Raw genomic sequence first — 11,640 nt, forward strand, 5'->3', positions numbered from 1 at the left:
GCTAGGCAGCCTGGGGCCTATTAATTTTTCAATATTATAAAAAAAAGTAAAATATTAATAAATTTTAGGTCTGAGAGTGCCATTTCTGGCCATCTAGAGGTGCCATAATCATAAATGTTCTTACCTCAGCCCCAACCATGATGGCGCTAAAGTTGTCTAGGCTCTCCACATGTGGAAATCCCTCCCTGGGGGGCCCCCCGTCTAGTTTAAATTCCTACATCCACCACCGAACCTGTAAGCACTGTAACGCAGAAGTCGAGAAAAGGTAGTCCTATATCATGTTTACGTTATGCAACAAGTTTCATTTCTGTTTATTATATTCTCTCTGGTTTTACTAGTTCTTTGTAATAAGCATTTTCTTAAATGCTTACCAATGGTTTGGCCATAAAAACATTTTTACATCAGACCTGTCATCATTAACGCTTTCTTAAAAACAACCTTTTAATTAATTTATCTATTTTGAATTTCATTTTATTTTTACTAGATCATTCTATTAACTTTTAAAATAAGACATACATGTTGTATATGAATTTAAGCCGCGAAAAAATTGACAATGGAATAAAAAAAAAATTGGAATAGAATAGGTTTTGAACTGTACACAGAGTTGATGACAAAACCATATTTTCCAAGTACAGGCATTTATGATAATGCTATAATCAGGATGCCATATGTTATGAAGATAATGGACTTTATAATAACATGGAGACAGTAATAACAAAATATACATAAATAAAAAATAACTACTTTGCCAATCTACAGTAAGATCTCCTACAAAACTTGATTACCATATTATCCACCCGCATCTGTTCTGTCGGAATCTCATAATTTTAATTTTATTTATAAATTCACCTGAAATAATTTATTATTCCTTTTATTGCCTATCTTGTCAGTTGATGGGAGAAAATACTGGTTACTTGGAAATAATTTTAAATGTTTGGGGGAAAAAAATGCAAAAGGTATGAATAAAATAGAATTTGCTCTAATTTCATCAGCTGCAATTATTCTTAAATGGCTCAAGTAAAAGTCACTTTTTTCGTGTGGGGTTAGTGTAGAGTGACAAGTTCATATTTTTGTTTGGGCCTAAGAGTATTACTGCTAGCAAATATGCATGGTATTAGTATCCTTGAGTGCTCTCTTCTTTGTCAATGCTCTGTTATAATAAAGACTGGACAATATTAATATCCCACGAATAATAGCACCACTTCTTAGGTTTACTTTCATAATAGCCAAAGTACAGTCATAAAACATGCACCAATAAACAATAAAAGCAAATTGAACTCCAATGGTCCAGAAGTTTAACTTTATCATGATAAATCAAGTGTTAAACAAGCCAACATAGGTAGTCCTTCACAAAGTAAGCAGTGAAAACCGCCAAAAACAGGTTGATAATAAACTATCATTATAAACTACAAATATATGATGATACTTAGATTGACTTCAGAATCTTATAATTGTTATACACACATTATAAATTTTCCTTAATGTTTCAGATTTGCTATGTGCCTCCCGAAAATGTTAAAATGTAGTTAATGATTCCATTAGAGTCTGAATACTCACGCTATGATCCCACATTTATACTCTGTCAAATTTTTTAAAACACTGTACACGATTTTCGATGCCAAATAAAGAAACTAAATCAAAAATTACATCATGTGGATCACAAAATTGAGTTAAGAAATGTGAAGAAAATGATTTTAACCAAGAAACAAAAAGCATTTGAAAAAACTTATATTATTAATACTAACTACAGTACATACAGTATTTAACATTTACTGTTATAAACTATAAATATTATTGCCATTTTAATGCAATGTATTAATCCCACAGACAGCCATTTCGTATCTGCCTATGGAAACCTCACTTGTCTGTCTATTGTATCCTCTGCCAGTGAGAGTAAATAAGATGACATTTTGTATAATACTATGTATTCTATGTATTCTAGTGAGAGTAAATAAGATGACATTTTGTAATTAAGAACGCAACAAACAACTTTTACGAAGATACCATAGAATTCGAGACAATATGCCACAAAAATGAGTATAATCAAATACAGCACAGTTGAAAGTAATTCAAGCAAGTTTAATAATTAAATTCATTATTATGATAATAATAAAATAATAATAAAACAGCATATAATGCGCTATCTATCTATTAGCTATTCCGAGACACAGTAACTCTTGATGAAAAGATAATAACCATAACAAAAAGCAAAAACTGTCACATGGACTATACTACTGATTAGGTGGGATGGGCAGGGGAGTGGACAATGTTATGTTGGGTGTGACTGATTTTATATAGCTTTACAATCGGATTGGTTACATTGTGAATTAAAGTCGCATAGTACTATGTATTCTAATCCAAAACACAATTCTGATTCTATGGCAGAGCAAGAAAAAAAACAAGCCCACCCAACATTGTCCACCCCACTGTTGATAATGTGGACAAAACCATAAAAAAAAAAAAAAAAACTAGTCTTACCTATAGAAGTATGAGCAGCCTCGCACTGTATTATGACTAAAATGTTCTGCACTCTTCTCACTACCAAAGTCTTCTAAAGGATCTGACCACAGCAAATCGCACATAGGACCAAAGGCAGGTGGCTCTTTGAATCGGTCCACCTGTAATATGCAAATGAAAAAAATGCTGTAACTGTTAATATATACGCAAATATATTACCAATTGTCTACATAATCAATAATGGTGAGTAGGCTTACTACACACAGCAACATTTAATTAAAAAAAAATTAAAAATGTTGTAACCAAAAATTCTGAGCTAGTGAACCAATGCCTTTAAATATGAAAGTAGCTGTTTGCCAGAATTTGTGTGTAAATTATAAAATAAGGTGCAAGTTTTTAAGTTAGAGCTTGACCAGCAATAGTGTAGTTTAATATTTTGAACTTGCCTAAGTTGAATCCAAAATTAAATTGAAAAATCGTTTGACTTTATAATATAAAATTTGACTTACAGGTCATTAATTAATGGAAAACAACCATTCGCCATGTAAAATAAGATCGACTTATGAATTAGGCAAAGTCTACTTTTTTAACTGAGCTTAAAATACATTTTACTGTTCTTTATAAAATAAATATTTTTCCTAGGCAGAGAAGAGAAAAAAACATATATGAGCTTATTACACACTGTAGCAGCCATTGTGCAAAGTGTGAATTGGTTATATTTTGGTAAAATTGGAGAATCAAATACATTGGAGATAATGCATTTTAAGATAGGTTTAGGGAAGTAATACAGGGCATAGTACCTACTTAAGTGTGAATTGGCTATATTTGGATAAAATTGGAGAACCAACTACATAGGAAATAATGCATTTTGGTTTGGGATTGGTTTATGGAAGTACAGTAATACTGGGCATATAGTACCTTCTTAATATCGTCGAGTGTATGAATTTCTGGTGACAAGCCACCGTGAACACAAAGAAATTGTTGGTTCATCAGACCAGCGAGCGGCAGGCAGTCAAACGCATCCATGCACGCATCATACACCTTCTCTGTATACTTTATTCTACCTGCAATGATAATAATTTAAAACCATTCAAAAGTTGAAACCGATTTAAAAAAGACTCAAATTTGAAAGCTATGATGAATTGGTAGAATTATGAGAAGATGCCAGGGACAGAAACAAATTGTTTCATTTATTTTAAAGTTGAGTTTAAACAAATACAGAACAGACATTTAATACTCTTTCTTATAATATTTGAATAAAGTTTAAATAAACTAAAAATGTCAAACTGGCTTAGACATTTTCAAACTTGGAGACAATATTTTAACCTAAAATTGTTAACATTTTCAGCAACGAATGATGATGAAGTTAACAAAAAAAATTTTAAAATGATAATTTAATAAATCAAAATCATTATACAAAAAAAAAAGTGCAATCACAGAATATCAAAATACAGTAATTTTCCACAATAATTTTTATAATTTTTTTAAAACTCTGGTTCAGAAAAATTTACCAATATTATCTGCAATTAAAGTATTGTCATCAATATTTCATCATTTGTATATTGCCATTAGTTTTGTAGATACACCAAACTACTGTAGAATAGGCCTAATAATAAAAATTAACATACAGCAACTACAAGACCTGCTTTTTCAGTTTTTAGTGCCTATTAACATTTAGGATTGTTTCATGTGAACGAATAAATAATTTGACTACCTAAAATATTTCCTAACATATTTCTTTTACACCAAATGGCAATTACTTTTAGGCAATAAGATTTTTACTCATAAGAAAAAATACTGGTGTTACAGGATTCGAACCAAGGAGCTTTGGGATTGAAAGTTAGGTACCATAACCAAAAACCCACAGGCTGTATTCTAACAAGACCTAATTAAAAATGAACATACAATTCACAGCAGAATGAACACTGTGCAGTGGTTGGCATCTTTAGATCTGTGGAGGTAATTTGTTTATAGTGAATAAAGCATGCAATCCGCACTCTATTCAGTCCCATTGGTAATTAACATGAAGCGCGGATGACAGCCTTTTAATACGCATCACAACACCATCAACACACCTGTAAACTTTGCCTATAAATTCACTTCGCTGAGAACTCTTCTAACTCGGTTCAGAGGTAGAGAGTGGGTATTAGTAAAGGGCTGGGAATGCAATGCTATCAAATCCTTTAATCTTGACTTCGGATTAGATCTGTTTGGTTGAATATTGATTTAATAGACTTGAAGTCTATCATTTCCCTGACCACTTAATATAACCATCTGTATTTTTATGATTTTTCTTTTTAAATACTTATGAAACTTAGTAAATTTTGTTTACTATATTTGCCAAGTAATAAATTTAGTAAAATTTTAAGCAATTATAATCTTCTGCAGCTATCATAATGTTCCATTTAAGTGCAGCTTTCAAATAAATGCCACACTAGACAATTTTTTTTTGCCTTAAAGTGCCACATTCGAATAGCACTAGTATGTACCATTTTATTTGAAATATATAACTTTGCAGCATTTAATCACTAAGTATATACCCAACTTGCTTTATATTTTGCATAAAGAATACTAAGGCCCTATAAAAAATATTATTAGTTTATCACCCTATCTGGGCAGGAAAAGTGATGAGGGAGGGAAGCTTTTTTTTTTAAATTTTTTATTTTGCTAAAGCCAAATATAAACCCTTGGTTTGTTTGCTGGTGCATTGATATTTATTTTATTTAGATAATGGAAACAATATCTACTAACTATTTAATAAAATAAATGAAAAAAATAAATAAATAAAAAAATAAATTTCAGAATTTTTTTTTTTTTTCAGTACCATAAAAGGCATGCGCGCGAGGGTGATAAACTAATAATTTTTTTTATTGGGCCTAATAAATTTACCAACAATAAATAATACTAGCAAAGAAAACAAGTCAGATTATAAAAAGAACAGTAACATTAAGACTCACTCTGGAATAACCACAACATTGGCGCCTAAAAAAATTATAATTTAAAAATACTGCAGAATATTTTATTTATTTGTATGGTAAATGCATATTCATGATATCCCAGAATAAAATGGATGTACCTCTAATGGATTTTCTTCCTACACTCCTTTGCATACAGCCTTTTTATCTATTTTGTTATCTAAAGTAAAATAAGCATTATTTTTTACATGTTTATATTGCAATTATGCACTTTGGTGTCAATTCCACTAAATTTATATCGTTCAGCAGAAAATTGCGAAAATATGAATATTGTACAGTATGTAATCTTTTGTATAGATTACAAGGCTAGAATAGACGTGAAATCAATACACTGTCTATACAAGGCTTATCAATTGGTACGTTATCTACAGACAGTGCATTAATGACTGCTTCAAAGGTTGCAATTTGAAAGAAGAAGAAAAATTTGCAAGTTAAATGAAAATAATGTAATCTTCAGTTCTAATAATAGTCTTTTTTTTAAAATGTTAACTACAGTACATAGAAACCAACTTCAAATGTAAAGATATTTGTACCATTGACAGGGATGTAGTTATGGTGGGCGGGGACACTCGGTTTTGAGTGTTTCCAACCAGTCTCTAAAGCTAATTTCACAGCCTTCCACCCACCTTTATTAATCTCTTGTCCATTCTTAAAATCCACTCTTATTTTTTAAAGGTTACCAAATATTATCACCCACCTTTAAAATGTCTACTACCCACCATATAGTTTTTGCTGCGAAGCAGCCAATTCATATTCTTGACAGCAATTTGACCTCTGAAAGGTCATTGTTTGTCAAAAAACAAGGGCCTAAGACGACTGAAAAGTGGAGTTTCCTTCTTTCGTTCTGCCGGGTAAAATCAATTACTTTAGGCGACGTTTGTAGACTAACCAACACATACCAACGTCCACATATCGCGCTAGCCTTATCCTACTCTAGGCCTAGACCAGCTAAGATGGTATAGGCCTAGCCTTGAGGGACGAAGGTCCCAATGAAAGACAACGTCGCTCCTTGATAGCTAACATTGTCTATTTAACATCACAATAATCCATTATTAGACCTATAGTTGTTTTTTGAATTGTACTCCACAAATCTCACCCGATACCTTGCACAACTCGAGTAACGTCTTGTATCTATTGTTGTGACGTCATGGCTCGCTGGCTCACACACTTGCGATGTCTCGCACTTGTGATCAAATAACACGCTGGCTCACACTTTGGCAACACTCTTTGGCAGTCAACTCGCCCCTTAAAAACCCACTCTTGGAAACTTGCCCCATAAAAAAAGTGTACACTTCCTAGACTATGCAGTCTTCAAAATAAAAATTGTAACCTTTGGTAATCAACTACATTTTCTACATACATAGAAATTTTTGAAACATTATTTAAAAAAACCTAAACCATAATTCACCACTATAGACACTTTTTGACAAAAATGAAAAATTACGACTTTGTTACCCAATGAGAAGTGTTCTAATATAGACAATGGGTCGTGTCTCATATTATTTTTTATATTTTTATTATCCTTATTTTCACTTGACTCGCATAAATAATTTTGTTCGAAGAAGATTTAGATGCAGTTGCACTTCGCAGCACTTCACTTGCAATTTGCAATTTCTAGTCTATACAATAATAGCTACAGCCCTGCAATGATTTAATATATTGTTAGTGTTATATTCTACCTGTTCTATATTAGGAAGAATCAAGTATACATGTCAATGTTGATATTCTGATAATTTATCTCAAACAAATATTTGGATTGTCATATAAGATTACTCTGTTATCTTAAATGTCAAGAGTTGTCCAGCACACGTTTTATAATAAGAAATAACTTTATCATAATAGAAACAATAGCCTTGCCTATGTTAAACCAATTTGCATTGTGAAATGCGATACTGTATTTGCATAATATTCAATATCTAATTTAGATTTAAAGCCCAGTTCAGGCTATAAAAAAACAAAAACAAGAGATATGCATAAATATGGTCATGTCATCATATCTTGACTTGAGCTTACAACAGTTTTTTGTCACAGAAAATTTAAGAGGGTGGGGCCGAGCTTATCTTCATTGAAACCAAGGCATCTGCTTCATTTATTAATAGAGGGATTTGGCGATGGGCATCACATGACCTAACTTGGGTGATGGATATAAACAACTGATTGGCACAGTGGTGTTTTACATGGAGTTTGCTATTGCAGCCATCCCTTGTTATTGCTGTAAAAATATACCAAATTGATTGGAAATTAAACTTGAGAATTTTGCTTTTAAATGGTTTGCTAATGCTGTAAAGAATACTGGCTAGAAACATTGAGATTTTTCGACAAATTTTAGACCTAGTGTAGGCATGGTCAGGTATGCATGATGGTTTTCGACCCGCGAACTACGCTGTAATGTAGGGCTAGCTAAGGTTTATGAACGATCACCTTAATTTCAAAGCATACAATCCTAGGAGAATGCTAGGTTAAAAAAATAAACACTATTTTGAAAATCGTATTGCCTTTCCTAGCCAATTATTTCTCACGTTAACAGTGGGTAATTATTTTCGTAAAACATAACATTATCTTTTCCTATGCTTTCACACTGCAATGTTTTCATGTATACCCAATCTATGTCACATGACAGCCTGTAAACAAACAAGATCATATAAAAAAAACACATCTGCTTAATACTGCCACATTAGCACAAAATATGAAATTTACAGACCGGGTTCTTCTTCAGACTTTCATGGGTTATCCTTGGTGTTTACACCAAATAAATCCATCCATCCATTTATCCACTGCTTTGTGGAAAGCACTTTCATTCAGTATTTTTTAAGACAGATCAAGCAATATGAATCATCATTTACTATACTATTATTTTATCGTAAATGTCTACATTGAATTGATTTAATTAATTTAGTTGATACTCTATAAAACAGAGGATGTGTGTATAAACATAGCAGGTCAGCATTTGAGGCATGTTATAACAAAATGGCTTGAGCTCCTGATTTTTATAGCTCATTTACTCAATACTGGCTTGTGCGACAACTTGACCATTTCGCCACAACATGCCTCATTCGTATAGCTCATTTGAAAATGTGGTTCTGCCTACATATATAGACAGACGGAATGAAACTCTTTTAACTTGTACTTACCAGCATTATCATCAATGTTACAGAATGTTCCTTAATATAACATTTTATCTTTCAAAATTCACATGAAAAATATTCAATTGTCCTATATTGTTTTTAAATGATATTATTAATTAATGGTTGTTGGCTTATTAAATTATTGATGAGAGAAATACATGTTTAATCAGTAGTATTAAAAGAGTTACACAACAGTTTAAACTATTTAAAAAAAATCCTTTAGTTACCATATGTTAGTATAAATTAATATAACAAGTAAATAATTAATACTGGATTATTAAATTATTCATGAGAAAAATTTAATCAGCAGTATTAAAAGAGTTACAAAAAATACATCTAGTAAATTTACGTTAGTACTAATTAATTAATTAATAATAAACAAGTAAACAATTAAAATACTATTAGGGCCCTTTCGATTGCACGACGACGGTAGGACGTAGAACGTAATGATGTCACTAAAAGTCATCTGCGCATGCGAGAACGTTAAGGTCATTTCGTCGAGTAGATTCTAGAACGCAATTTGGCCAAATCAACATATGCAGAGAACGCAGGACGAAAGGTTGGATGGTCACGCATAAGTGATCCCGTTCTAGCATCGCTTTGTCGCACAAATCGAAAGATTGTTACTATGGGATGGTACTTACATTCTTGTTTGAAGGTGAAATATTCTGTGAGATGCCGACACTCATGGTTTCCTCGAAGCATGAACAACGTTGTAGGGTTAAGAATCTTCAGCGCCCAAAGGTATAACACGCACTAAAAAAAACAAAAAAACAAAAAACATGATACAGAATGTCAGAGAATGAGGATGTGGTAGGAACTGTCTCAACTGTGGGTTTTGACTAAGTGACCAAAAGAATAGTTGTACAGGATTTTTAAAATGCTACGCAAACCCTGTGGGTCACCAAAATATTGTGGTTGGTTGCAACTACAGTAGCTCTAGTCTGTTGCTTAATATTGCCATTTACCGTATATTCCAGTGTATAAGCCGCAAATTTTATACGCGATTCCCCCCCCCCACCCCGAAGTTTGGGGTGCGGCCTATACACCAGTCATTAACCTACTCCCAAAAGTTCAGATCGCGAGCCACGGCGAAAATCTGGCGCCGTCTGTCTAGGTTAGACCCACGCTAGCCCAATTAATTAGCCTAGGGTAGGACCAGTTTTTTGGCCTAGTATTTGTAATTATACTCACTACAGTGCTGTGCTAGGATTCCTACTACATTTTCTACGACATTAGCAATGGTTTGGGTTGTCTAAATAATTACTTTCATAATTACGTTCACTCACAAACAATTTTGAAACACGCTGTTTCTGTTCGAAACCGCTTCGCTCAAAAGATTATCAAACTACTTTTTGGGAGCTAATTGGGTCCTCGAGGTCACGCGAGCAGCTTCATTTTCGATGTCGCAACAAAACACACGTGGGCTGGTAAAACTTGCTGTTCGACGTCTGGTTCCCAGTTGCTTGTACCGTTATATAGAGAGGATATTGATACCGCTATAATTTTAGAATAAAAACTTGTGAAATTAATTTATGCTATAAAAACACGAGTTTTCTTGAAGTTGTAAAATTTTAATTATTTTACTGGAATTTAACTGTAGAAAGGCATACGTCATGGGCATATCCACGATATTTCTCCAGTTCTGAGTTTTGTTTATAAAACGTGGTGCGTGATGGTGCATGCTTCGCACAGTGGGCGGTGAGTAGTAATGACTTAGGTCTAGAATTACCAATATTTTTAGCCTAATACTAACTGTTATTAGTCAACATAATAATAGAATGACTGTTTAAAATAGATAAATATACTCAATAAGTAAACCTAAACTAAACTGATGTTGAAAATTTAACGTAGCACGACCGTCTAGCAAAAAATGGGGATTTCCCTAGGGCTGCCTAGAGCAAGAATACGTTGTTAACATGGCGGTAGCCAGCAGTTTACACGCATTTCCAGGTGTTTGTTGTTTAATAATCGGCCGAAAAAGATTTTTTTTCTTTATGTGAACATTTATAAATAATGTCAATGTTTCAAATAAATTAATTTCTTAACATTATGGGAACGGTTTGGAGCTTAAAAATAGGTGCGGCTTATACACAGGTGATATTCGCGTCCTAATTTGGGGGGGGGGGGGGGGCTTATACACAGGTGTAGCTTATACACCGGAATAACAGGTGCAGCTTATACACCGGAATATACGGTGTGATAACTTGAAACATGCTATACTGTATTACCAATGAAGCCATCAACCTACATATTTTGTTGTTAATTTGCCATGATACAACAGAGAATATGGTGCTAACCATTATCATTTTTCATTAAAATTTTTTTTGCAATATTTTTTTTTGTGCCCTGTTTTCATGTTACCTAGTCCTGTCTTGTTTATCTACGCTACATAAATCCATCTATTATTTATTATTATTATCTAAATTTACAATCTCAGTCTCGAACCAGTGCACTAGCTTTCGGCAATTAGGGATGTGTGGGGTATGGAACCAGTAGGTCACGAATTTTGTAACTTGCTTTTAAGTCTAAAAGTTTGTGTCTAGAGCATTTTAAATAAATTCAAACCTAGAAACCTGTGCTGGAATGCAAGAGATCTATTAAAAAGCTTATCTTTTTAACTTTCTTTTAACCTTGAAAATCTGCAGCGCAGCTATCGCATTTCTATCAAAGGAAACAAAAATACAATACTCTGTTTACAGGCCACTTCCTAAGTTGAACACAATTCATTGATTATGAATGCTGATCTGTTTGGAATGGATTCACTCATTTGTGACCTCCTTGTATAACAACTTAAATATCAACAATACCAGTAACCCAAAAAGCAGAAATCCTAATTGATTTATTATTTATTTACTTATCATTGTACTCAAGTACAAAAGCTTATTTTAGGTAAGGACCATTAAAAGTGAAAATTATAAAAATAGCGTGAAAATCAATTCTGTCACTTGAAGAACTTTGTTAAGTGTAATGACGAGACATTTTTTTTAAATTTTTATATGACAGTGGTTGATATTTCAGTTGTGTCCTTTGGCAAAGGCACTTTACCTATGGCTGCCTCTCTCCACACAGGAGTACAAGTG

At 32.9% G+C, this 11,640-nt stretch overlaps 1 protein-coding gene across 5 annotated transcripts in view; it reads right to left on the minus strand.

Annotated features, from left to right (window-relative positions):
• The window catches only part of LOC117119409 (serine/threonine-protein phosphatase 2B catalytic subunit alpha isoform-like), a 69,819-nt gene that overhangs the window by 32,945 nt on the left and 25,234 nt on the right, over positions 1-11,640 (minus strand). For all 5 annotated transcript variants that reach the window (XM_033264221.1, XM_033264220.1, XM_033264219.1 and 2 more), the window contains exons 4-6: positions 9,202-9,313; positions 3,376-3,521; positions 2,479-2,618 (exon numbers count right to left, since the gene is read on the minus strand). In XM_033264221.1, the coding sequence (XP_033120112.1) occupies positions 2,479-2,618; positions 3,376-3,521; positions 9,202-9,313 (398 nt within the window). The remainder of the gene's footprint in view (positions 1-2,478; positions 2,619-3,375; positions 3,522-9,201; positions 9,314-11,640) is intronic.

This window comes from Anneissia japonica, unplaced genomic scaffold, assembly GCF_011630105.1.
Source record: "Anneissia japonica isolate Jap-2015-1 unplaced genomic scaffold, ASM1163010v1 scaffold3293_len478364_cov160, whole genome shotgun sequence".
Lineage (NCBI taxonomy): Eukaryota > Metazoa > Echinodermata > Crinoidea > Comatulida > Comatulidae > Anneissia > Anneissia japonica.